Consider the following 27677-nt stretch of genomic DNA (forward strand, 5'->3'; position numbering starts at 1 on the left):
ACAGGGTGATGCCCACTAGAGGGCAACCAATTTCCACAATTACTTACCTCCAGAGCAGAGCAGAATAACTTGCAAACTCTAAAAACATGTGGCTCTTACCGTCAGGTACAATCCTTATAGTTTACCCATTGCAATCATTGCTTTCTTAACTGTTGAAAACTCCTTTAGTCGAGACACTGACAAGTTAACCCCCATTAAAATAGTGATAAAGTAATAAAGCCGATTCATACTCCTATTTTACCGCTGTTTCAGCGCTGTAGTGCCGAAATGATTTCGGCTCGTCAGAAATTTCAGTAGCACCGAAGAGCCGACTTTAGGACGGTTCCCGCCCCCCCCGAACCTCAAATGACGTCACATTGTAGGCTCTACAGAGCCAAACCGACTTTTATTCGGCTCTAAAATAGGAGTATGAATCGCGCCTACTAAGTCACATGCATTACTCCCTCCCTACAAAATAGAATCTAACAAGAAATATTATATTTTATTGGGATAGAAAAATTCAACCGGAATTGTCATATTGACACATTTTTATTTGTATTTTGAGGCATTACACATTGCAATAGAACATGAATCTAATTTCATAATAATTGCAAAAAAATATCAGATAATTCCTTTTGAAACGAACACAATAGGGCATTAGACTGAAGGTCAGTTAAAGACGAAATTCTTCTTTTAAAAGAAGTCAATGTCATCTGGCGCGTCCAGGTCACGATATTCAATGATGTTACGTGGATCACCCCGTGCCATTCTGTGATGGTAAGAAAAGAAACCGGTGTGAATTCCCAGTTAGGGCTGAAAACGTTATGAGAAGGGTAGAAAGATAGTAATACTCCTAAGATGATCCATACACTGTTATCACCTGTTGTTGCGTGGCTTCCCCAGGTAGCCACCTTGTCCTCCTCGGAAGTTGTCATAGTTACCCCGCCCCCCTCCGTACTGGTTGGGCGGGTAAGGAGGTCCACCTTGTGGCAGAGAAGAAATATAAATACATTCTTGAGTCAGGAGGTCTAGGTGTGAAGGACAATCACTGTGATACATCCAGCAATGCCATACCTCCGAATCCCATCACAGGTGGACGAGGCTGTCCGAAACCCATCATTCCCTGGGGTGCTTGAGGTGGGAACGGCATGTTAGGGGTTCCTAGCAATCCTGGAGAAGACACACGAAAAAAAAACGACTCACTATTAAAGCACCATAGAGCTTTAAACCTTGGCTTTTTTCCCCATAACTTTTTTAATAAATAAAAACTAGTCCCTTACCTTGTCCTGGAACTGGCATAATCGGCATCTTAATTTCTGGGAGCGACGGCCTTTTGGCATCCATAAGGAAGTCGTTGAAGAAGGCCACCTCTTTTTTCACCTCTTCTATTTTGTCCCCATGTTTGTTCAATATGTGTTTGCGCACAAACTCTGGACCCTAGCAATTTATTAAGAAACAGATACATTAGCAACACATTAACCCATTTAGGCCTGACCTCGAAATAAAAAGAAATCTTCTAAATCCTCCAGTTTTCTGAAATAAATATTTTCACGATTTATCAAAAATAGCAGACGCATATTTCTCAATATCTAAATTACAACATAATGTTTAAAACACCAAAAGGGGTACTTCCCGCCCCAAAATGGTTTAAGAAAAAACGATTCGTTTTGAAGCATTCCATAAACAAGAATGAATAGTAGGACTATGGTCAGAGTCTGAAATCCAATCAATATCTCTGTGATAGAAGGGACCAAAAATATACAACTATAAGAAAAGGCCAGTGAATAATGTCAAGTATCGTCCTCGTTAGGCGTAAACTGAACTCGAACATTCCTATACGAGCACACACCTTAAATTTCTTGCCACTTAGGGGGCAGAGCCACTTGTCCTTGCCCAGCTCCTGAGTGTTGGCAGACACAAACTTCTCCACCTCTTGCTCAGGATCTTTCCGGCCCATTTTGACAGCCTCTTCCTCCGACAGGACCTCCTTCAAACTGAACAGGGGGCTTAGCTTCTCCTCCACCAACTTCTGCCACTGCGTTACTGTGTGCACAACATACATGGCTCCATTACACACGTCTGATCAGAGTGCTTACAATTTCAGACAAAAAGACTAAATAGCGGGCAGTATGGTGACTCGTAAATCATGATGGGAGTCGTCCAGTTACCCATTTTAACGCAATGAATACATTTGAGCATCAAAGGCCTACTGCCAACAGCGTCCTCAAGCTGCACAAATGCACTGACCTTCTCCATGCGTGATGCGGTTTGGAGGGATGGGTCCACGCACATGGACCATACCACAGCGATTGGGCATCTCATCCTCACTGGGATATTCGCAGGTGTTGTAGTAGTCGATGGAATGGACAATGCGCAGATAAAAAAGCAGACGGTCCAAAACCTAGGGTGTGACATGAGTGCACAACGTTTTTTCAGAGACTAATTGTGGCCATCCCGACGACCTTTGCGGCATGTCTTCCCCCCACCCCATCTCTCTCCCCCTTCCCTGTCAAACTACTGTAAATCTACCAATAAAGGCAAAAAGCAAAAGAAATAAACAATAAACATTTTTACATGAGACATGCCCAAAATAGGGCCACCAGATTTAAAGTGGTCTGTGGTTTTATTTAACAAGCTCTGTTGAATAAATATGAAATAGATTCTATCCATTGGAATTTGGAACACATCCAATTTTTTCATTTCCTGAAACGTAATGGTTTTGCCAGTAATGCTATGCATTGTGTGTGTCTCTTATTAGAAGTGCATTCAGACCGTCACAAGCTTGTCGTCCCTCTCCACGGTGGTCTCTGTAGGGTTTCCATCTTTGGGGCCCTCCTCTGGGTCTGCCCCACTCGCACTGCCCAGGAGTTCCTCCTCCTCTGCACTCACTTCCTCTATCAGATAATCAGTGATATTCTTCAGGATGGGGTTCTGAGCTGGCAACTGTTGAACAATAAATCCATAAGAAAAGCAATTGGAAAAACAAAGTTGAGAACTAAGAACCAGGTGTTGTACTTCAGGTTGAGAAAGTACCGCACCTCAGTGCTCGGAGCCTCTTCCTGGAGTTTGTTGTTCCAAAGCTCGCCTTTGTCGTCCAAGGCATGGATGAGTTTGGCAGCCAGCTTGATGTCATTGCGGAGCACCCCTTTGTGTTGAGTGATGCCGTTAACATTACGCACCCTCCGAGCTAGGTCCCTGTTCACACCTGGTATCAGCTCACAGTCGCGCAGCTGCAAACAGAGCGTGAATTATCCACAAACAATATTATAGCAGGTTAACCACATATCCATGTGCACATGGACTAGGTAATCAACTGGCACTACAGAAACACAATTTGATCCTGTAACCTTGAAGGTTAGCGTCTCATTCACTGCAAGGAGACTTACACGAATGTTCTGAAGGTTCCAGCAGACCTCCTTGATGTTGACACTACGATCAAATGTCACCCAGCAACGTCTGAAAAACCTGCAAGGGGCGGCACAAGCTGTGTTTAGAATTAGTGAGAATGTAATTCTCATGTTTACTCTTCCACAAATTACCTTCAGTATAACAATTATTTTCACCATATAGAAAACAAGGTGAAAGCCTACCTGCGCTCTGGGTGGGGGTCGGACAAGCACACTCGCAAGAAGCCAGGGTATCTCCGGCACAACTGAGAACAAAGAACAAACAAGATTACCCATTAAAAATGCTATGATGGCGTAGCCGTCTGGGCACCGAGGCTGGCAGGCCGAGTTCCAGTCCCTATCCCTACGACCTTTGCTGCGTGTCACTCGGCCATTTCCTGTCAGTCTACTGTTCATCGATCAATAAAGGCATAAAAAACTTTGTGTCACAATGTGTAGGCTATTATTGGACTTTATTACAAATGGCATTTTATGTGATCTGGTCATTTTCTTCTGCTACTACATAAGCTATTTGTATTCATGACATGTACATATCCTTTTGATTATCTGACCCGTTTCTATAATAATAGTTTCAGCCACTGCTTTATACTGTAAACCTGCGATATGTTGACAGTTGATGCTGGGTCTGGGTGTAAAAGCACATGACCTTGCTTCAAAGGATGATTTCTTTTTTTTGTCTGGAGTCTGAATCTCCCAAGAAAGTTTAACCTTGGGTACAATTAAAGAACCTTGAAACATATCTATTCTATAAGGATTCCATAAACACCGTTAACATTCCTCCACTGGTCAACTCACAGCAATAATTTCAGCCTTGGAAATGGTGGGGGCAATACTCCTCATGAAGAGAGAGCAGGTCCTGTGGAGAGGCCGTGGGCGAGGAGAATCGTCCTTGGGTTTCTTCTCCTCTTTCATCTCCTCATCAACGTCTTCCTTGACGGGTTTCTCCTCTTTGCTCTCTTTGTCATTGGCTGGGAGAAAGAAACTTAGATTTAGTGGTGATTTACTACAGGGGTTCCCAAAGTTTTCAGCCTGAGTCATACATTATTTGGTGTCTGTCTTTCCCATGACCCAAACATATTAAATTATATTCAAATATTCAATTCAATCATTTTAAGCCCCTTTTCAATAAACTGCCATTTCAATGAACTGTAGTCTAGTCCATGAACAACTACTTCAGACTAGTGCCAGTGTGAACCGCAGCATTAACCCTTACTGATGTTGCTTTGGCTCACCTTCCTCACCTTCCTCCCGTTCCTCACGTTCCTCACCCTCCTCCTCGTCATCCTTGTCCTCCACATCTTCCTTCTTGATCTTGACAGGCTTGTCGGAGGAGACCGAGTCAGAATCCGAGTCGGAGTCGCTTTCAGAGGCACTGGCTTCATCCTCACTGTCCCCACTGTGTTTCCTCTTCCTCCTCGGCTAATGAACAAATTGCAATAAAGCAACATTATAAGTGGATGATTGTTTATATATTTTGTGTGTGTGTGTGTGTGGTGGGAACGGTGATAAACACCTTCTTGGGCTCTGGAACTTCTTCTTTAACCGTCACTTTCTCCACCTCCTCTTTGATGCTATTCCCTTCAGAGCCTCTGGCAGCACCCTTGTCCATGCTGGCATTGTTGACCTCCTGTGGCACAGATCACAGACGGACATCAATGCAGCACACAAGACATGTTGACTGCAACACCAGTTGGCTCAAGCCAGCGCCGTTTAGATGAGAGAGTTGTGACAACTCTGTTCACTTCATGGGGCCAGTCCAATGGCGGCTCTTCTACATAGACCTCTATTGGCGAAGTGTGACAAAGTCCTGGACCGGAAGTTAGCAGAATGCACTGGACTCAGGCTACACCGCAACAGCCCAGCTCTAATGATCTTAAATCCCTATATTTTAGATCCTTTTTTTTAGTAATAGTACAACATAAACATTACAGTAACTTTAGTTGTCACTGTACAATACTTTAAAACAGTTGGCATGCCTAAAATTGTCAATATTAATTTGCGCCACCCTCATTGAAATTTGAAAACAATGTATTTCAAACTCCAGCTTGTCACACTCCAGGGCTGCAATTGACCAGCGCTCTGTTTTCTGTCCTCTCGATGACGCCACTCTCCTAGTCTACACCACTCTGACTCAAACAGACAAAGAAGACAGACTGTACCTTGTCTTTCTCTCCGGGGGGCTTGCCGTCTCCATCCATGGCTTTATGCTCCTCCCTCTTGGGCGGCTCAGTAACAGTGGCCAACTTTTCCCTCTCCTCTTCCTCCTCAGATGGCAAGTCCAGGATACGAAGGTCATGGTCAGTCCCTCCCTCCATCTTTATCACAGCTGGGAGAGGGGACATCATGGCTTAATATGCAGCTACTTATCAACAATGACCAATGCGTTTGGTAGGGTGGCCTATTTTGGGTGGTAACTGGATTATAAAATCATTTTTAGAGGGTATAAAATAGTGCCCAAGATACTAATGTAGCTCAATAATAAATTGAACACCAACAAAATAAAACCATTAACTACCGTACTTTAAATCTGGTGTCCATATTTTGCGTATGTCATTGGCAATAAGGGCAAATCTACAAGCTCACAAACTAGCAGATCAGAGCTTGTAAAATCAGCATTCTTTTTTTAAATACTTAAATACTAAAATATGGCTTAGGATGCAGGTTTTTATAAATGTATTTTTACAAGAAATCTCTAAGAGGAGAATACCAGCACTCACGGACATTTAAGGCACTTTTATTATTTTATGGTTGGCATAGTATGCTGCAGCTGCAGACAGCACGACGTACGCGTTTCGGCTCGGAGCCTTCGTCAGCGCCGCATACATTTTTATAAATGTACTGTATGCAGATAGACAAAACAAGCAAGTATGTCACCTGATGAAGGCCGCTCACGGCCGAAACGTCGTGTCCTGAATAAAATGTTAACAAAATAAACACTGTTTGGAGAAAAGACTGTCCTTCTCTGAAAACAAGCAAGTATCCCTGTATTGTACATTACCTGCAGTGGCGTGCACAGACATTTAGAGGGGCAGGTGCTCAAGTGAAAAAAGGGCACCTTGTGCTGCGCATTTTGGGGCGGGAACCCATTTTGGTGCTTTAGCTATTGAAAAATAGCAGATCTACAAGCTCATAGCGCGCCACCGAGTGGCGCGCTACGAGCTTGTAGGTCTGCTATTTATTTTTTTATCGAAGAACCACTGACATAGAAACATAGCTTTAGATTGTGGGGGCCTAAATAATATAGTAGAAGCGTTTTTATCAAGGTTTGATCAATGTCACCATGGTCCACACACTAAAAAGTAAGAAAAAAAAGAAAAGTTTTTTTTTTCTTTTTTGCTCTAGCACCCCCTAGTGTCTATCTGTGCACGCCACTGATTACCTGCATCCAGGACCTTTGTGATGGCCGGGGTGCGGTCGATGTCCAGGGAGACATTATCAAGCCAGCCATTCTCCATGAGGAACAGGAAGACATTCAGGCGGTTCTGCAGTGCACCGTGAGCCTCGGCCTTCAGTTGGCTGGCTTCATCCGGGTGGTATCTGGACCTGAACCTGTGCCCGGTGTTAAGTTTTAGGACAGTGGTGGGGAAGGGAATTGGGGGGGGGGGGGTTGTGTGGAAGTGACACACATGTTAGATAATGAATGGCATATATAGCATCTTACAGCATGTGTGGTGCAATAATTCCAATTACTCTAGTTATAAATAATCGTCACATTTTGTTTTTCCCAAAAAGCACTCGAGCCAATAACTAGAGCCAGACCAATGACAACCACTGAATACAGATGTTTTGTTTGAAGAATTATAATAATTTAACCACATAGCATCCCTATTCTGGGCATGTCATATTAGGCAAACATTTGCCTATTATTAAATAGCATGCATGTATACATCTACAAGCTCACAATGCTGCGCAAGTACGCAGTGAAGCTTGTACCTTATTTTATCAAATTGATCTTTAAATGTGTTAATCTCACCCCAGCTGTACTCTGTCCTTATGTGATAAAGACAACCACTAATATAATCACCTCTAAGGGATCAGCAACTGCAAGGCAGTAGCCTGGAAACCAGACGAAATCTGCCACAGCAAAAAACAAAATGCCCTGGGCAGATTAGTCTGGCACTCCCGAGGTTGAAGTACACTTCGCTCAGCCCAGGTTTGTTGGGTGACCAATCACAGCCCACTATTCAAAGTGAGCCATTTTGTTTTGCGGTGATGTTCGATTCTGTTTGTAACGGCCCCTTGGAAATGAATCTTCCACACCAACCTAGCAAGGCAGCACAACCTAAAATCACGTTTAGTCAGTCCAAGTGGTCAAGCCCTGTTATTTCTAAAACCATTGAACGTGTCGTCTCCAACCAGCTCTCTCTCCATCTCTCACAGAACAACCTGCTGGATCCCAACCAGTCCGGATTCAAGAAGGCCCACTCCACAGAAACTGCCCTGCTGGCAGTCACAGAAGCACTACATGCTGCCCAAGCTGCTTCCCACTCTGCAGTACTGATTCTCCTAGACCTATCAGCAGCATTTGACACAGTGAACCACCAGCTGCTCCTAGAAACCCTAGCGGAGCTAGGCATCGGTGGAACGGCACTAAAGTGGTTCTCCTCCTACCTCACCGATCGGACCTACCAGGTTTCCTGGAAAGGTCTGCTATCATCCCCCCGAACCCTCCAAACTGGGGTCCCACAGGGATCTGTACTTGGTCCCCTCCTTTTCTCACTGTACACTAAATCCCTTGGCACTATCATCTCTGCTCACAATATATCCTATCACTGCTACGCCGATGACACACAACTGTTCCTATCCTTCCCCCCCTCTGCCACTCAGGTGGAAGAGCGCATCACTGCATGCCTGGCTGACATATCACAGTGGATGTCCTCCAACCACCTCAAGCTGAACCCAGACAAGACTGAGCTTCTCTTCTTCCCAGCTAAGTCCTGCCCTATGCGGGAGCTAACTATTTCCGTAGACAACGCCCTGGTAACGTCTGTCCCAACAGCCAGGAATCTTGGTGTTGTCCTGGACAGTCAGCTCTCGTTCAAAGCTCACATCACAGCTGTCACTCGATCATGTAGGTTCACACTCTATAACATACGACGAATTAGACCGTTCCTCACCCAGGAATCAGCCCAGCTCCTAATCCAGACAACAGTCTTGTCAAAACTCGACTATTGTAACTCCCTCCTTACTGGCCTACCAGCATGTGCACTTAAGCCTCTCCAGCTGATCCAAAATGCAGCAGCTCGCTTGGTCTTCAACCAGCCAAAATTCTCACATGTCTCCCCCCTGCTCCGCTCCCTCCACTGGCTCCCGGTCGCTGCCCGCACAGAATACAAAACTCTGATGCTGGCATTCAAAGCAACCAAAGGTATGGCTCCCCCATATCTTACAAGTATGATTGAACCCTACAAACCCTCCCGCGCACTCAGATCAGCCAACGCAGGGAAACTGGAAGTACCCTCACTAAAAACGCCGGGACAACGCTCCACACGTCCCAAACTCTTCTCCCTTCTGGCTCCAAAACTGTGGAATGCACTTCCCATTGCAGTCAGAACTGCAGCATCACTCCCAATCTTCCGCCGTAGCCTGAAAACCCACCTTTTCAGACTCCATCATGGCCCATAGCACTTACCCTAACCCCTTACATAGCATTTCTGTTGGCTTAGATAGCATTTGACACAGACTTATAGCATGTTATGTAGACAGCACTATAATTGTATTGTATATAGTCATAGCACGCCATAGTACATATGTATAGCATAGTAGTGAATATGTATAGTTTATTATGTATAGTGTATGTATAGTTTCATCATATAGATATTCCACTGTTACCTTCTTATCTTACGCATGTTTCATGATAAATGCTTTTATGTGATGTATTCCCATGCTTTTGTTCTTGCCTAAATGTAAGTCGCTCTGGATTAAGAGCGTCTGCTAAATGCCTAAATTGTAAATTGTAATTGTTCAAGAATAATAAATAATAAAAGCTCAGAACACACTGTAGATCAACTATGTTTTAGAAAACTTCAGACATGCCGGAAATAGGGACACTAGGTAGTGTTTAAAAATTGGGACACGTCAGCTGCCTAATTGCTGATACAGACATCAAAAACCAGTAATTGCCGATATATCGGTCGGGCTCTACCATCAATAACAGTTTTCTTACTTTCAGCTGGACATTTGAGTCCTATTTGGGAAGAGCAAGCAATGCATAGACATCAGTGAAACTCCCCATATCTATGTTTAGAACTATCACATTAAAAGGACAGCTCACCAGAAACAAGGTTAAAAACACAACAGGGAGAAAGATCATGATTGAAAATGTAAACATTCATCTATATTTAAATCTGTACATATTAAAAAGATCAATTTTTACCATTTAGTGGACTTAATTTACCTTTTGTTCTCCCAGTTTAATAACAAATAAATACTGAGAGGGATCTCTCTCTTCTGTGAAAATGTGCTCCACTTCACCCCATGGGTGTGTCTGTATACACACAATTTCGGTTTGGGATTCGATATGGTCCGAATATAAAAAGAAAATAGGGAGGAAAAAAAAAAAGCATAAAACTCTAATGAACACGAAAAAAGGGCTCCATGCGCGGAAGACCACTTCACTGACTATCTGAGATCCCTGGTACTGTGTGTCTAAGAGCAGCTGCATTGTAAGCAGTGCATTCCCTTGCTGTCTACAGTCGGAGCGAGTCCGGCGGACGAGATCCACGTTCTCTCATCTTCCGAAAACAAAAACAAAAAAAAAACCTGTCGTGAAGGTAGCAGTAGGAAGAATGAAGGGGGAAAAGGAATGGTTATGTCAAAAGAAAACACAACATTGGCAATTAAGCATGATCCCTAGACTCTGCTGTGAAGTAACAAGTGTAGTAAGCATTGACAGACATCATAAAACTGAATCTCTGTACAGTTAAGCAGCAGAGCAGAAATAAGCATTAGATAAACACTAGTAGGGCTGCACGATTCTTGCTAAAATGTATTCTCTAGATTACAGTCTAGACAGACTTTAACCCATTCAGGCCTGATGTCGAAATTAAAAAAAAGTCTTCTGAAAGAATATATATTCAAAGATTTGTGCCGCATTTTCACCATTTTTCAAAAATAGCAGACCTACAAGCTTGTAGCGCGCCACTCGGTGGCACGCTATGAGCTTGTAGATCTGCTATTTTTCAATAGCTAAAGTATAACATAATGCTTAGTTAAAACACCAAAAGGGGTTCCCGCCCAGAATGGGACAATAGTGCTTGACTTAAACATAGCACAGTACTATATATGAAAGTGCTGGTCTCTTAACACAAATAATATTTTCCTTCCTATCATTTTAGACCTCTTAATCAAAGTGATTCACTTTTATCGACAGCCTAACAATATTTTAAGCCGGATTTATTTTCTGTCGTACGAAATGACGTGACACATTGTGAACTTGTAGAGCTACAAATTGTTGGCGACTGGCGAGCAACTGCGCTAAATAAATCAACACGTGAACGCAGTGCGACGTCAATGGAATCGACATTTAAACGCAGAAATTTAGATTAATCGTCCAGCCCTAATTTACACACTTATTTAATACTCCGGGAGGTGAGAAACCCCACCCTGGAGTATTAAGGAAGAGCACAATGAACGAAGTGTGAATATGATCAATAAAGAAACGTTAATAAAGAAAATGTATCAAACAGTAAACCTTTTTTTTTACTAAAACATTATGTATATGAAAATGCAAGTCAATGGCCAGTAATGAAATGCCTGAAATGTTGGTCATGGGCTCAGTTCTAGAATGAGGGTGTGGGGGAGGCTGCCATGTTTGCATAAGATTTGTTTTGATTGAATACACTACCAAGTTAAAGATGGAACACATTTAAATTAATCACAATATAAGTTATGTTAAATTATGTGGAATTTAATAACATTTGTGTTCTGAAGGAGCCACCAATCATTTGCTCATCTCAACTATATTTTAATTTGTATTTTACAACACTTGGGCACAGATTAAAATTGACAGCACAATGGCCCTTGATGGAAACACACCCAGTCATCCACCATTAGAATCTGGCCCAATTAACACTGCCAGTGCCATTTCAATACAATTTTTTAACTTATTGATAGAATACAAATAAAATAAATGTTACACCTAAACCAAAACCTACTAATATTCAGAGGAAATAATTGAGTTTAAGCACAAAGAATGACACACATACCACTCCTCGTCTTTGTGAGCCAAAAAGAAATCCTGCATCTGCTGCCGGCGGAAGTCACTCTTGTATTCATTGTAGCGCTTGACCGCCTCCGTTTCGTCCACAGAATCGTCCAAGGACAACAGGAACTCCTTAAAGGTCTTCATTATCGGAGGAGGGGGGCCATGGTCCATGTCATGGATGTTTCCAAGCCTGGTGTGATGTTACATAACATAACTCATTATAGTCTAGTAGCCATTGTGAACCCGTTGAGTACACCAAGGTTTTATGTTAGAAATGTTGAGTATGGGTCCCCAGCATGTAGAAACTGCAGGATGCTACCTTGCATATGTTGAGCAATTTTCATAATATGTGACCATACACAACCTATAGAAGGCAAAATATTCAAAATGTCATCATGCTTTATGTAGCATGTGACGTGTCAAACTAGGGGGTTTTCATGATGCTGAATCCATTCCAAGCATTCATTTGCAAAAGAACACTCATTGGGCTAAAAAAAGCAGTGCACTACCTGCCTGGCAATAATGGTTGTAAGCTGGCACACCATTACACGACTACTTCCAGTAAACCCAAACATGGGTGCTCGCAACCTCTACCATCACAACGCAGAATGCATATTGTAGAGTTCGCTGAGCATCTCTGTACTCTATCCTACATTCATTTTCTTATCATCTCAAAGTCAGCTAATCAATCATATTTAACCGTCAACCTTGAGTTGGGGCATTATGACTCGTCTTTTTGGAAGCAGTCCTAAATGCAAAAACATGTTGCACACAATCATAACTTGCTTGTGTGTGTGTGTGTGTGTGTGTGTGTGGGGGGGGTCTCAGCTTTTGTCAGAAGTGTAAGATGGGAAGAAACTTGGTTTAACTACTGGTTTAACTAATAGTCTGTGGATGTCAACATACATTACATTAATGTTCAGGGTGGTCACTGTGCCACAGAGAATTTATGAATATTTAACTGCATACTTTGCCAGAGAATGTCTCTTGATTCGTTTCAATTACATGACAGAACATTTTAAAGAGTGCTCAATTACCCAACAAGAGCAAAGACAACCTGCACTATACATCATACTGTTGCATGACCTGAACCTATCGTTCAACCCCAAAAGCAGGGTGTGTGTTACAGAGCGAGCCCTGATTACTCTTACCTCGCCTGGATGGGGATGCCGTGGTGAGGCTGCATTAGGTGGAGGTCAGGGTGACCCCAGTGCTGAGGCGGGGCATAGCTGGGGCCTCCACCACCACCACCACCACCTCCACCACCACCACCTCCATATCCCATGTCATATCCGCCATGGTAAGGGTCTCCACCGTGGTCATCCCTGCTCAGGGGGAGACTGGAGTTTTAGACAACAACAGATGCTAGAAGATGTACAGTACACAATAGTTAGAACACCGTCGTCATCACATCTCACCAGTCTCTCCTCATGCGTTTCTGCTGGGGACTCATGTCATGTCTGGGCGGCGAGAACCTCTCCCTGCGACCTCTCTCATAGTCGCGGTACTCTCCGCGGCTGCGCCGCTCCCTGCCTCTGTCCCACTCCCGATTAGATTGGCGCCAGGAAACGAAAACAAGACAAAACAAAAGTAAGTACACATACATGGATTTTCTGAGAAACAATAAAACTCACTTTTGGGAGAGTGGGATTTTGTTCAGCTCAAATAGTGGGGTACTGGACCCCAAATAGTCCCTCTCATGACCAATTTATATTTGGTTGTGTGCGACACTGGTGCGCAACAGACTATAAATCGCCCTCTCAAGTATGTAACACCCCTCTTTATCACCTGTCATTCCAGTCGTCTCGGCGTCTGTCCTCTCTCTCTCTTGAGCGGTCGTAGTCACTCCTCTCTCGTCTGAACTTGTCTCTCCTCCTGCGATCGTATTCATCATCGCTATCCGCCATCTTCACGAAAAGACAGGATAGCTAGGTTACAATGATGAGGTCAGATGATGGCGAGTTACGCGACAGTGACCAATGGCAGCCACACCCCCTATACTTAAACAGCCCCAGGTTGCAACTGTACACTCCCCCCCACAATAGCCGATATATATAGCTCATAACACATTGCGAGTGAGCATTTTTAGAACTATTGTTGGCGGCGACATAACGTATAATAATAATGTACATACTACATACATTTCACGTATTCCAAATACACAGCCAACCATAGATTGCTCCTATGCCTGCCCATGTAGCAGAATGATCGTGGCTGTATAAAAAGTTGTGGCACTGCGTGTGTACTCAGCTCAGTCTACTCACCCAATAATTAATTCCTTCGACTTAATTTGGGCGAGCAGTACACAAATGCAGCACAACAATGTTTAAAGCCGCCACGATCAGTCTTCTACCCGGGTGGGCACAGGAGCGATCTATGGCTGTGTATTTGGAAATTGGAATACATGATGAAATGTAATATGACAGCTGTTCTAAGGCATGTCTTGGCCAGTGTTTTACCAGATATAATGATATAATTAAATCCTCATTAAACAAACAATGATGACAAAGTTTAGTCAAGGTGCCAAAGCGAAGTGAGTGTGCACTGAGGGAGAGTGTTGTAAACTCAACCTGAGCTCAACAACAAAGCTATAGTTTAAGTTTGGCGAGTTAATGTGATTTAATAGCCTTGGATCAAGACTATCATAGATTTGATCGATTAGTCTTTATACAATGCTAGTGATTCCCATGTTTTATAATACTTTGTTTCTGTATTTTTTACGGATGCTGCTCACTATGTAATAGGCCTTTACAATGACTCGACTGATACACATTTATGATCCTCTGCCCATTCTGGCTGCTTAACAACCTTTTTCTTTGACATAGAAACTCTGAATGGAGCACTAGACGAAAGAGAGTTTCTGAATAAACTCGAGGAAACAAAGATCAAAGTGAAAAACACTCCTTTGCTTGGAGGACATTAACCAAACATTACCGCCACTGTTTTGCACGACCACGTTAATGTAACTATCGCACTCTTTATCCCCCAAATAAACAAACCATGTTTCCATCATATTAATCTACCTACGTGTGAATCGGCACTTATAATATAAACATATACATGTAAATGAAATAAATACCTATATTAGCTTGCGTGCTACTAGCTCTCTCTCTCTTGGCTTTGATCTTATTGTTCTCCTCTGAGCGTGCGCGAGCCGCGCTCCGGCCGGGCCATGTGACTTCCGATTCTTCTTCGGATTATTTCCGGCAGTATGAATAACGCCAAACAACATAGATATGGTTTACAGCTTACTGCCCCCTACCGTTCAATAATAAAAAGGTCCTATTTAACTCATCAATCTTTATTTAATCAGTTGTTTTCTCTTTAAATTTGTCTTTCACAATCACATACTGTATGATCTAAGTCAAGACATACATTGTTGAACACCGTTGAGTCTGGACTTCCGCAACTATACACTATCCAAAAAAGGACATAATATCAAGCAAGCGTCAGACCAGGCCCAACCATGCACCACTGATGCAAATGCAATGAAAAAAATTAAAAGAAAAAAACAGCCATAAACATTATGGATTTTATAAACCACAATAGAGGTGCAGTCAAATCAAATTTAGCTGATGTTACATTTCTGTGAAACTGTTATTTATAGGGCCTATCAAAGAGGCAATAATAAAAGGCTATTATTACTAGGTTTAGTAGGTTTGTCTTCTCTCTATATTATTTTCTTTAGCACCCCTAGGCGTCTAATTAAGTAACAATGTTGTTATTGACAAAGGTTCATAGTTCTTACTCTAACTTTGCACTTTGTAGCCTACAGTAACTCTGGCTATGTTGCCCTTTCTTTCCACATACTGAAAGAAGATAAGTGGGGATGACCTTTACTGAAAGCCATTGATTTGGGTGAAGAAGGTCTTCAGAGTGCAGACACATGCCATTGCACAACTTTCAACAAGTAGGCTACTTAATGCTTTTATTGACAGACAGGTAGACTGATTATTTCTAAGACCAAAGTTTATTACATGAGCTCATGCTGGTTACTGGGACATTCTTAAACATGCAGGTCCGTAAGTAGTTTTCTGCTGAACGAGAGACCAGACCCTGCTTATATATGAAGATCTTGTGTCATACTTAGTCATAAGCTCTATTTATAACAATAAATAATATGCCAGGATGAAGTGGCTATAATATTCTGATTGTAATTGCAAGGATGGATGAATGACAGACACCCTCACATGATGATCTGATTGGAAAGACAGTAGGCCTAAGGCTTTACCTATAACAGTATTAAAGGAAATATACAGAAAAATTACAATTTGTAGTAGGCCTACTTTTACTTATTCAAAGGACTGTCTATCACTTTATGCTTTTCTTTGTCCTTGGCCTGTACGTACCGTTGTTTCATATAATCCATTACGAAGCAAAGCCGGGCATATAAAGTGGCGTGGGCCCCAGTTCCTATGCTAGATGCAGGTTCATCTGGAATGCTACAGACATCTTCTTCTGATCCATCTTTGGATTGTGGTTGGTCCCAAGGGATGGAGTTGATGTAAAGGATCAAAAGGATTATCTGAAAGAAACTATTAACATGAAAAAATGAACCACATACAGTTCACTGTCATTTGATGTCTGTTCTATGCTCCAGACTGTATAAAACGCTGCTGCTGGACATTTAATAAAACCTTTTTTAACACATTCACTTATTTATGCGATAGGCTATATGTAAAAAAGGAATGTACTTTCCAAGGGACGGCACACTCCATGGTGGCACCGATTCGTGTTTTTACCTAACTAAATAATACCTCAGCACTGCATTTTAACATCTGCCTTTTATAGCACCACCAGTATATTTGATATCCGACTCCTTCAGATATCCAAGTTTCAAGCAAATCGGTAAACATGATCTCCATTAGTCAAGTGATTTTTCATATTCCATCCTTATTGTCGAATTCCGAACATTGCTGGCCCTCCATAACCTTCCTGACCTGTGGCCCGAGGAGCATTTTTTTCTAGTTTATAAAATTGGATGTGAAAAAAATATTTGAAACTGGAAAATGTGAATAAGTGGCGGAAGAGGGTTTACATAATTTGCAGTGTGCTATAGGTTCTGTTTCACACAAATGGACTGTACAGCCCTAAATACGGCTTCATATATGTATATACTAGAATTTCGCGGACGCTTTGCGGCCGCTCATCCCAGAGTTACGTTGCCGCGCACTATGGGAAGAAGGAAATTGCGGGAGTTGACTCCACATGTAGTAACGGATGGGTTATTAGTTATTATTATGTGTCCTTATTAGTGTAGTGTAGTCAACACGTTATGGCTTATACACACTGCCCGTTATTTGCTCCGATTATGCTGTCGGGGAGCATTTTTGGCGCTGGCCGACAAAACCCCTGATCTGACGTTAAGCGGTGCCCAAAAGTTATAGATCACAAAGGCTTTGCAGGTAGAGCACATGACATGGCCCTAAAAAAATATATAATTTTAATATAAAAAACTATTTTTGCATCTGCCGCTTGAGATGACCTGAGATGACTTGATTGATTGACATAAAAAAGGGCCTGTCAGCTCAAACACACAATGCAATAGTTGTTGTTGCGTACAATCATCAGTAGCAAAGTCAAATACCAAAAATAAAAACCCTACCATTTCCCCCGCTCTATTTCCCATTCCATGTGCGTTTGTCTTATAGTTTCTCTGGCCTCTGTACTACTGCCACCTACCGTCCATTCATTGTATTACACAGTGGGTGAAAAAAACACACCCCTTAAGACTAAACCCGACCCATCAGAGGTGTGGCTTCCAGAGGTACCTTTGACATGACATTTTGTGTGTGTGTGTGTGTGTGTGTGTGTGTGTGTGTGTGTGTGTGTGTGTGTGTGTGTGTGTGTGTGTTTCGATGTGCAGGGCGTTGCTGAAAATGAGCACCTGCATGTGCTCAGCTACTTCCCTGGGTAAAAAAAATAAAAAATAATTTACCTTTCAAAACCTATAGAAGTCAGCCTGGTACAGACGAAGGGGACACCACTGTATGTAGCCTCAATTACATTTTGTAACTATTTTCTGCAATGGGATGATAGTTTTATTTGGTGGGTATATGAGCTGGTTGTTTTGAAAGTAGCTCTGAAGTAAAATAAAGTGTGGGCAGCCCTGGTATAGATGAATATATATAATAATTCCGTGGGTAAATCGCCGTTACGCATTTGACTTGAATAATGTTGTGTGCGCACGTGCGGAGAAAGACAGTTATTTAATGAAACTCAAGATTATAACGTCCTGTCTTGCTGGCGCCGCGTATAGCCTGCATGGCTATTCCTGTGTGTGTGTGTGTGTGTGTGTGTGTGTGTGTGTGTGTGTGTGTGTGTGTGTGTGCAAGCCAGGCGTGCGTGTGCGAGTTTTGGCGTTCGGCGCGATAGGAGATAGCGTTGCAACACTGCGAAGGTAAGTGTGTGACGTCACTGCCGTGTGAGTGTGTGTGGGTGTAGTGTGTAAGATGGTGTTGTGGGTGTTGCAATAGCGACGTAGCTGTTGTGGCTTTGGGTTTCTTGCCATGTGTTGGGTACAACTTCTCCAATATAGAATAGATATAATCATTTTGTGTTACACATCCATTTAGGCAGATTCTAATCAATTTAAAAAAAGACAAACATGGTCAATTTGGGATCACTTCATTTATGATTCAACAAAAAGGTAACAGTTGATTTTTAGGAACAATAAAAGTTGTACAGTACAGAAGACATGTGAATTACTGCAGATAGGCAGCATCTAGTGAGAGTGGAACTATGGCGGTATAACGTAAGTCTCAATCAACTCTACAATGCATGGAAATTGTATCAATAATTAGCAAAGAAATAAAGCTGGAATGTTATACACTGGCATTGGTTCCCCTCCGTAACTCACTTAACACCTAATCGTTACTATACCTTTCAAACATTAGCTGTTGCGAGAGCAACATTTTTTTCAGAAAACTAAGTCAGGATTTAGAAGTCGTTTTCAGAATCGGCCTCAGGTCTAAATAGCCCTTTGTTGAACAAGTGCTTAAACCTAAACAAAGTAAAGCTCACATGTAAATAGTTAATATGTGAACATTATTTGCTTTGGGAACACTCCACAACATTAACAGTAAAGTTACATTTCAGGAAAAAACAAAAGATTACCTATAACAGGCTACATAGCCAGCAGCATATCTATTTGGAGATGTGTTGCAGGGATATTGGCTGGGTTTTCAGTACTTGCCAAGCATAAAGGTATTCAGCACTGACTCATTACTGAGCCAATGGTTGCATGCATGTCAGCTTTCCCAATCGCTCAGGTTTACAGCAAACATAACTTCACTCACCGATATCCGCATTGGTGTCAGAAACAATTTAGGCCTAAGCAAATAAGTTCACGTTCTTTCGACCTGCACAAACGTGGAGTGTATTTTGAGATATAGTTATATTATATCATGTTCATTAAGCTATTCAAAAGAGAAATTTAAAAAAAGTAACATCCCTTCCTATTCCAAACATACACACTACATTGTGTGTGTGTGTGTGTGTGTGTGTACAAACATACGCACATATACTGTACATACATATATGGTGTCATGCAAATTGACAAAAATAAAATAAAAACAATTGCATCCAAGAAGAACCCATGATGAGTTGAAGTCAAATTGTGACCTTAAAATCAAAGATCAAATTGCTATCAGGAGCTTGAATGGCACCTGCTGTTTGATCATGTGAAAAGTGCACACTGCAGTTAGAGTTTTGTGACACTCATATAAGGCAAAAACTGTTTTTAAAACACTTCCTTGTCTCCAACAGCTGTTAGTCTGTATAAACATGGAAAGCTATAATAGTATCCACATTATATTGCTAAAGAACAAAAACAAATAACCATTATGCGATTAAAAACCCACTATTTGTAATGACATGATTCATTTACACACCAACTGACCTTTAATATATGCTATTAATCCTGAGTTTGCTCAACTTGACAAACCGGATAAAGCTAAAGATAAAATGTTAGACTTACCACATTACAAGGTAAAAGAAGCAGCAGGAATATACAACGTATTTGTCATATTCTATCATTTACTGTTGGATCACATATTAGAGAAAGAAGACATTTCATAAAAACTGAAATGTAGCCTTAAAAGTTGATTAAAAAAAAAATTGAATTAAAAAATGACAAACATTCCCTCTCCATTGGCATGTTGTCATTACCAACTGCTGATTCAGCGAATTACAAAAAACTACTTCTAAGTATTGAACAATGAATCAGCTCTTGAGCTGGACTAACCAGAGACCACACATAGACAGACAAGGTTTCCCTTAGAACCTTGACTGACTTCTTCCTTGGCAGCATCACCACCACAAAATACAATCTGTTTAGCTACACGACCCATTTGCACCTTAACACCAGGCCTCATCAAATCCTACTAGCCATCATTTGAACAGCACATTTACAGCATTATTACTGAGGACCATATGATGGCCCATTTATTTTGTTCAACACTAGTGGTTAAGCCAGGTGGAGTGAATTTGGAATAAGTACATGCATTAAGGGAAGTGAGGCATACTGCTGGTGCCAGTGCTTGTGTGCCTGCAGATAAGTAAAAAAAACTATATTTAATGATTGTGTGTTTTAGTACAAAGATGCAGGCCTCCTGGGACATTGGGGGTAACGAATTGTGTTACTACTAGCCAAAGTGGCAAGTGTTTCCTTTACCGCAAATCTACAGACTCCTCTAAACTGTAGTGTGAGAACGCCATACAATGCGGCCCCGAAAACCCCTCATCAAGTAGGACCAAAGTGAGCTAACGAGAGCCCTCAGACACCCACTTCACCCCTACCGATGAGCTGGGCAGTGTCATCAGTGGTGGGGGGGCTGTCCTCTGCCTCCGCCTCGTCCGTTTCAGAGTCCGTGTCCTCGGGGGAGTAGTAGCCCTCGTAGCCCAGGATGGGGGAGTCGCAGTGAGCAGGGGAAGCGAGGCACTGGGCAGTGGTCACTGTGGTGGAGGTGGTGGCCGAGTATGCCCCTGGGCTGTCGGTGGGTGATCCCGGGTTGGAGGGGCGAAGGAGTGGGGTACGCTCCGAGTCCGCTTCGCCTCCCACCCCTTCGTCCTCCCCACTTCGTCCGACGTCCTCCTCAGAGTCGGATTCCGAGCTTTCCGGGTTGTGCCGCGTGACGCGCTGTTTGCACACTGGACAAGTCTTCTTCGTCAGTGTGAGCCACGGATCGACGCATTTGCTGTGATAGGCTGTAGAGAAAAATAACAATTGTGGGAAATGTGGGATAAACCTTTGTTTAAGTTTTCAGACACACTTATACACAACACGCATACAGATGGAATTTCATAATTACCATGTGAACAGGGCAAAACCCGCAGCTTATCTCCCTCCTCATACTCATCCAGACAGATGGCACAGACATCATAATCATCACCTGCCAGATGACAAATTAGAAATTAAGTATCACTGCATTTGACAAATCACACCATTTATGAATCCATCCATGGAACTGGCGAATTAATATTCAAGTATGAACAGCAAACTTTACAGACGCAAATAATGCAGCCAAATATATGTCTGCATTATGTCGCCATAAACTATACATTATTCCAATATTACACAAAGTGTCCATTTGCATTCACTCATTCATCAGCAAAGAAAATTTGAATACAAGAATTCCTGGTTGGCTGCATTCATAAGACAAGACTTAGAATTCCTGTCAACCAACATTCCTGAGATAATCACATACAGTGGGTGATCTAAAGATAATTCTTTAACATGAAGGTAAGGAAACTATCTGAAACTAGCTGGGTCGCAAGACAAATTTCAGTGCAAACTGACAATAAAGTACTACATCATCTGGAATGGATTATTCAATACAATAATTGTCTTGTAATAAAAAGTTAGCAAAAAGGTACATAGTGCTTTTGCCAAATTTCATAAGAATACTCTTATAGACCAAAACTGTCAAAAAAATATGAAGAGTGTTTACAATCACTATATTCAAAATGTATTCAGACCAATTACGAGTAAGACATCCATATCGGTGCATTCCTGCGACAGTCCACCTAAAGTATCCACCTCCAGTTTTTAGCATTGTTTTGAGATGGCTGAAAAACGAATTACGGAAAGTAATTAAATATTATAGCAGATTCTTGTCACCTTTTTTAAACTTATGGATTGGTATCCGCTTCAGTTGTTCCTTGGACAGGCGGTTTTTCCTCATTCTTTTTCTGTATTGTACACAACGTATAACCTGAAACAGGTGAAGACAGAAGACATGTTATTGATGATGCCATGACGATACCACAATTACAGCGGCCAACAACATATTTCAGTGACGATAAAAAGGTCTCACGTTTAGTTTTGGGACCAGAAGTTTGTCCACTGAATCAAACAAATCTGATTTTTAATACCAAAAATGGTCCCAAAAACAAAGCAATACCCTATACTTTTTGTGGTTCACTCAACACTGAACTAGGGCTGGGTGATACAATTATTTCAAACTTTTGCCTCAATTACAATTAATGAATGGTAGTTTAACAAAAAGGTAAAATAGCTACGAGCTCACAATGTGTTACATTGCGACACGTTGTAAGCTTGTAGATAGTCTATTTGAGCCATTTCTGCACGCCACCATTGTACAACGGAGTAATACAGTGGTTAATCAGATCATCAATAAGATCATTTTAAATAATCTGTTAATTGCCCAGTCCCATAGTGAACAAATAGATGCACTTACCAAGATGACAACCATCACAAGAATGATCATGCCAACCACTCCAGTGAACGGAATGAGATAGTATGAGAGTGGAAAAGCAAACTCAGGCTTGAGAATCACATAGGCCCTGCAAACCAAATAAACAACATCAGGTTTTGTACAGGGAAAAATATAAGCTAAGCATTCCAATGTCAATCATAATACCAAGGTTTTACTAGAATGTAATTAAGAAATAAATCACGGCAGGCCCATGATACAGTATAGTGTCATTACAGTGTACTAACAGTCCGATAGGCCTTAATCCGACACCAATCCAAAAACCTAACCCAACCCAAACCGGTGAATTTTAACCCGCCACAGGTTCGTTTCAAGCCGCCGCACATGCCGGGAGCCACGAGTGATTTTTAACCTGCCACGGGTTCGTTTTTGACTAGGGATGGGTACATTACAAACCCGGTTCGGCATTTATCGAGACCCGAGTATCAATACGCTTTTGGCTTGTCGAGCCTGTTATCGGGTATAGCCGCAGCAGCTGACGCCATGGGCCGCTCTCTATATAATAAGAGGCAGGCGCGTAGCATGGATTAAATGATTGACGGGGGGGAGGGGGTGGTTAGCGCATCTCCAGCCGATAGGTGTGAACGGTTTTGCCGACTTGCGAATGGGGGACAATTTAAAACAAAGGCGGCTTACATGCTGCAGTTTGCTACTAACAGAAATTTGAATTCACAAGGGCTGTCAAAGTAGGCTATCTTTAGTTTTTCTTTATTTTTCACTCTCTTCAAAGTTAAACTGGGCAAGCTCTAAACTGACTGGGCCACGGTGTCAAGGGGGTCGAGACGCGACGGGTGGTTGCGTTATGGTTGCACCGTGGAAGTATGGTGGAACGGGTTACATGTTTAAAAAGACAAGAGGGGAGCTAAATGCAATAATGTAGCACAGTTGTTAACTTAATTAGTACATGCGCGAAAGGGAACATTTCGACAATGCATTAGGCATCTGTCAATAATGCATTGTATTAAACCCAAATGCGATACCTTTGCATCTCTGCACCGAGTCGAAACAACACAGGAGCATCAGCTGCTGCAAGCGGAATATGGTGCTTGTTGCCCAGCAAGACTGGGCATAATTTATAATCCAATTCATAATATGTTTGGGAAACTCAAAACTCCCTCCCTGCCATAATAATAATTCAATGTGCGACTTCTCAGTCTATCGTAAGGCAGATCTATTGGCTATTTTCGGTGTGTGACACCGTCGTACGATGAAGTATACATTACGCTTTTAAAGTGACGGTACACAATTAACAGTTCCCTGTCCGTTAGAAAAATACTGTCTTTTTCTTTCAAGGCCCTAGTAAAATGTAGTGCAAGGGATGTTTTGGTTGGTTAAAAGAAATAGAAGATTATAGAAAAGATATGCATATTCGGTGTGTGTGTGTGTGTGTGTGTGTGTGTGCGGCGCGTGTGTCATGGCATACAAACTCTCACAACTGGGTTGAACTGGCCAATAAAAATAAGGTTCTGTTCAGAATGTATTGTCTCCCAGCTTTCCACAAAATAATAGCAAATGCTTGATAGTGGGCTCGATAAGGACCCAGCTCGATAAGCCTGCTCGATAAGGTGATTGTTATCAATTAAAAAAAATGAACAAGCTCCATCCCTAGTTAGCAGCCTGACAATTTTACTGTGTGTCTCTGCAGGCGTTAGCCTGCATCTAGAAGAGGGTCTCTGTCTGTCTGCTGGGGTTAATCATGCAAACCGTTTGACCGGGTGTGGACAGAATTACCTCCACAATTATTAATTTTCCTCATAAGTTTAGCATATTTGATGAAATAATTAGCTTTCATCAGTTCTGATTTAGAGTCCTAATGTTGTATAATGTACTTTACCCTGGTTCCGGAATGATGAAGTTCCTGAGAATTTGGGAGGCATAGAAGCTGGTGAATACGGACGGAATGTCAATCAGCTCTGCAATGGTGTCTGCAAACATATCCAGGCACACCACACACGATTGGTTATAAAACCATTAGGAAGACAAACTTGGATGGTAGCAGTCTTATTTCAGGAAACTCTAAACAAAATGTTGTCAAAAAACGTGAGAACTTTTAGAAAGAAGCCTAACCATTGCCGTAGTTCATACTAAGCAGAGTGTCCGAATACATGTTGTGAACAATTGCAGCACTGAATCCAGCCAGCTGTGCATTGAGTACCTGAAAAATTAGGCATAGTGTTATTCCAGTGTATGTTGTATAAAAATATACATCATATTTAGGAATACATGTCATTCACCACACTGACCTTTATATCAAAATTACAATCATAGCGCCTGATGAGAGCTATGTATTTAGTAACATTGACATCACTAGTTGGCGACAGTGGAGGTGGAGGTTCTATTGCTGTGCAGCCATTAAGAGGACGGGATTCCACCAACAAACCCTTTAGGACACAATGACAATGAAAACGGTTATATTTATACAGAACAGATCAGATGCCACATGCTTGTGTGTTTATTTCTTAACTTCTCCACTCGTACCATAAGTCCCTCTTTGGGCAGTGCAGCTCCAAACAAAGCAGGAAGGTCCTCAAACAACATGGAGGTCATATTGCTATAATGCTAAAAGAAAGAAGCGAGACAAATAATGTAATGGTGCCAAAACATTTGTTTAATTCTAATTAGAAGTAAAGGTCATGCAGCATATATACATATATATATATATATATGAGAATAATGAGATTACTCACCGCATAGATATAGGCATGTGTGGGTGAGGGTGCCAGTGTACAGCACAAGGCCAGTGTTAGGACACTCAATCGAGCTCCCATGCACCACACCATTCTTGCTCACTGGTGGTTGCACTTAACTGTGAAGAAGGATGCAATTACATAAGACAGGTATCGCTCATCAAAAGGGGCTCATCAAATGCACCATTTTTGTCATGAAATAAAATGCATCCCACTGGATCGGTGCAGGGCGCAACCAGGAAAAAATGACTCTGTCCGGTACATTACTTTATTAAAATGGCACAAAGTGCATTTTAGAGAGAAGCTGGGGAACTGAGACACCCAGCTTTGAGAATAAACTTTTACCAAGGTCTAGCAGGCTTTGTTTCAGTGAGTAGCTACGTCGTTTTGTTTATCTTCAGGGAATTCTAAACCCTCGCACGGCAGTGGGAAAACTCCTAGAGTAGTGGAGGCGTGTCCGGTAGGGCATTAGTGAGTCTCACTATAAGCACTGGACTAGGGCTAGGGAAACCTCAACAAACAATGCATGCTCAGGCGTGCTCTGCTCATGTTTAAGTTATCAATTTGACTAAACAAAGTTACCACACCTTACGGTGTAAATTTAAACAAGGCTCCAGACTTCCCAGAACTAACTGGTAAGGCTACTACTTGGCCTCACCTCACCCCTGCCCATTTTGACAGACTGGAATGGCTTAGGGTTGACACAAGATTCGCTACACCACCAAGATACCCATCTAAACACTTCCTTAATGCCAACGAAGTCCACACCCACAACACCAGACAGGGAGGTCAACAAACCATGTGCAAAGTGCAAACCAGATTCGGCACAAACAAGGGACTAAATTAATTTCGCTCCTATGCCACCAAAATGTGGAATGCCCAACCACGAAGTCATTAAGACATGTGAATCCCTTGACTCCTTCAAAACCGCTCTCAAAGGGCACCTACGGATAGCTGCAATTCGAAACCGGCCCCTGTAAAATCTGAATACCCCCATCGTTTGTTTCTTATCAGTTTACCTACTTTTATGATGATTTTCCTGTTTTTTTTAAATTATAATAGAAGTGTATATTTGTATCTCTAAATGTTCTGATTAATTAAAAAGGGTGGACCCTATTGTAAACAAGTGTAATGTTTTATGGTGTCGTCCACAGTTAACAGTCTTTGTATTGAGTTGTGCTTGAAATGTACTGTAATTCTCCAAACTGTTAATAAATACTTCAATCACGTGGCCTAGTCGCTTCTTTTGTAATCGTTTTCGTAGACCTGGTTGTTATTTTCTCTCGCAAAATCTGGCAACACTGCTCCCTCCCTCCCGTCCCCTTTCATGCTTAGAACCGAGCGAGAACAAACCATCTGAGGAAAACCAGATTATTACTGAGGTTGTGCTGTTGAACACTTACGTATTTATGGCCCGCAGCCGTTCAAGTTTCATCTGTAACAATCAGTAAATATTTCAACACAAATATTCTATTTAAAAACCTGTTCAAAAAAGCTGAATATTTAGCATTCAACGACACTCCAGCACAGTCTCGAGAACAAAAACACGGGTAGCAGGAGCTACTAGCTAGCGCCATAGAGTAAGACAGTTACGAAAACTCCGTTCACTTCATGGGGCCAGTCCAATGGCGGCTCTCCTACATAGAGAATGGGGACAACAAACTGGGACAAGTCCTGGACCGGGATCCAGGCAACAGCCCAGCGTCAATGATCTTAAATCCCTTTATTTTAGATTGTTTTGTAGTAATCGTACAACATAAACATTACAGAGACCGTAGTTGTTACTGTGCAATACTTTAAAATAGTTGTCATGTTGCACACATGCCTAAAATTGCTATTATTTGTGCCGCCCTCGTTGAAAATAATGTATTTCCAACTCCAGTTTGTCCCAGTTCAGGCTGCATGAACAGCGCTCGATTTCTGCCCCCTCAATATCCTAACTCTTCTATTAGAGATGCTCTGGCTAGCGCTACACACCATAATACACACGGGCGAGATATCCCTAATATTGTAAGTTGTCAACGTTATTAGAATCATTACATATAGTTATCGTTATCCAAGAAAGGGCTAATATATACTCTCTGGTTCGAAATAGTCTCTGTTGTGAATATCCACGCTGCAGGTGAAGGAACGGATTAACACGGTTAGCTAACGTTAGCTACATTTTCTTCTAGCTAGATAAATCGTCAAATATTAGTCGGTAGAAAACTGTCACACTTGTCTCTACAGCTCAGCTACTTACCACCACACACAATTGTTCAATGTTGTTCGAATGTTGCCCAGATGATGTTCTTTAGTTGACAAAGAAGTGCTAAATGCTAGCTAGGTCCGCATCGCTTCCTCTTTCTGCTAACTTTGTGTTGTTGTTGTGTTTGTTTCCTTCTTGCTACTTCCGGAAATATGGCTGGATGGAAAATCCTGATGGAAAACATAAACACGGGAAGTGACAACTAGCGACCCCTGCTGGTTTCATTGAGTCCTAGAAAGTATACACTCCTCACTGAAAATGTCTCTATCCAGATTCCAGACAGTTATTTTCAGAAAACAAGTGAACTATGATTATAATAAAATAATACATTAAAAATATAGTGTATATATTTTAGCCCTTCATAGCTCACCTATATTCACAATCAAATGAACATGTTGTTGTTGATGACCTTGA

The 27677-nt window shown here is 41.9% G+C and overlaps 2 protein-coding genes across 6 annotated transcripts; both read right to left on the reverse strand.

Annotated features, from left to right (window-relative positions):
- Positions 1–517: 517 nt before the first annotated feature.
- srrt (serrate RNA effector molecule homolog (Arabidopsis)) lies at positions 518–14762 on the reverse strand. Of its 4 annotated transcripts, none has more exons than XM_083777302.1 (20): positions 14672–14762; positions 13380–13499; positions 13011–13153; positions 12744–12917; positions 11594–11782; positions 6766–6935; positions 5546–5712; positions 4900–5013; positions 4628–4805; positions 4182–4354; positions 3570–3631; positions 3366–3444; positions 3018–3209; positions 2752–2922; positions 2227–2380; positions 1829–2022; positions 1260–1416; positions 1054–1149; positions 860–962; positions 518–748 (listed from the first exon to the last, which is right to left on the reverse strand). In XM_083777302.1, exons 2-20 carry the CDS (start codon positions 13497–13499, stop codon positions 673–675), a joined length of 2712 nt encoding a protein of 903 aa, XP_083633428.1. In that variant the 5' UTR covers positions 14672–14762; the 3' UTR covers positions 518–672. The 4 variants fall into 4 exon arrangements, with proteins under 4 accessions (XP_083633428.1, XP_083633426.1, XP_083633429.1 ...); XM_083777300.1 differs by having other exon boundaries at positions 4619–4805; XM_083777303.1 differs by having other exon boundaries at positions 849–962; positions 4619–4805.
- A 3441-nt stretch (positions 14763–18203) lies between these two features.
- rnf167 (ring finger protein 167) lies at positions 18204–27397 on the reverse strand. 2 transcript variants are annotated; one of them, XR_014569840.1, is made up of 11 exons: positions 27258–27397; positions 25016–25134; positions 24807–24887; positions 24572–24709; positions 24396–24483; positions 24163–24253; positions 22293–22398; positions 21713–21806; positions 20904–20984; positions 19994–20799; positions 18204–19962 (listed from the first exon to the last, which is right to left on the reverse strand). XR_014569840.1 is itself a non-coding variant. In XM_083774785.1 (10 exons), exons 2-10 carry the CDS (start codon positions 25106–25108, stop codon positions 20369–20371), a joined length of 1203 nt encoding a protein of 400 aa, XP_083630911.1. In that variant the 5' UTR covers positions 25109–25134; positions 27258–27397; the 3' UTR covers positions 18204–20368. The 2 variants fall into 2 exon arrangements, 1 of the variants encoding a protein (XP_083630911.1); XM_083774785.1 differs by having other exon boundaries at positions 18204–20799.
- Between the last annotated feature and the right edge of the window lie 280 nt (positions 27398–27677).

The sequence above is a fragment of the Protomyctophum parallelum genome (assembly GCF_964188405.1).
Source record: "Protomyctophum parallelum genome assembly, chromosome: 1".
NCBI lineage: Eukaryota > Metazoa > Chordata > Actinopteri > Myctophiformes > Myctophidae > Protomyctophum > Protomyctophum parallelum.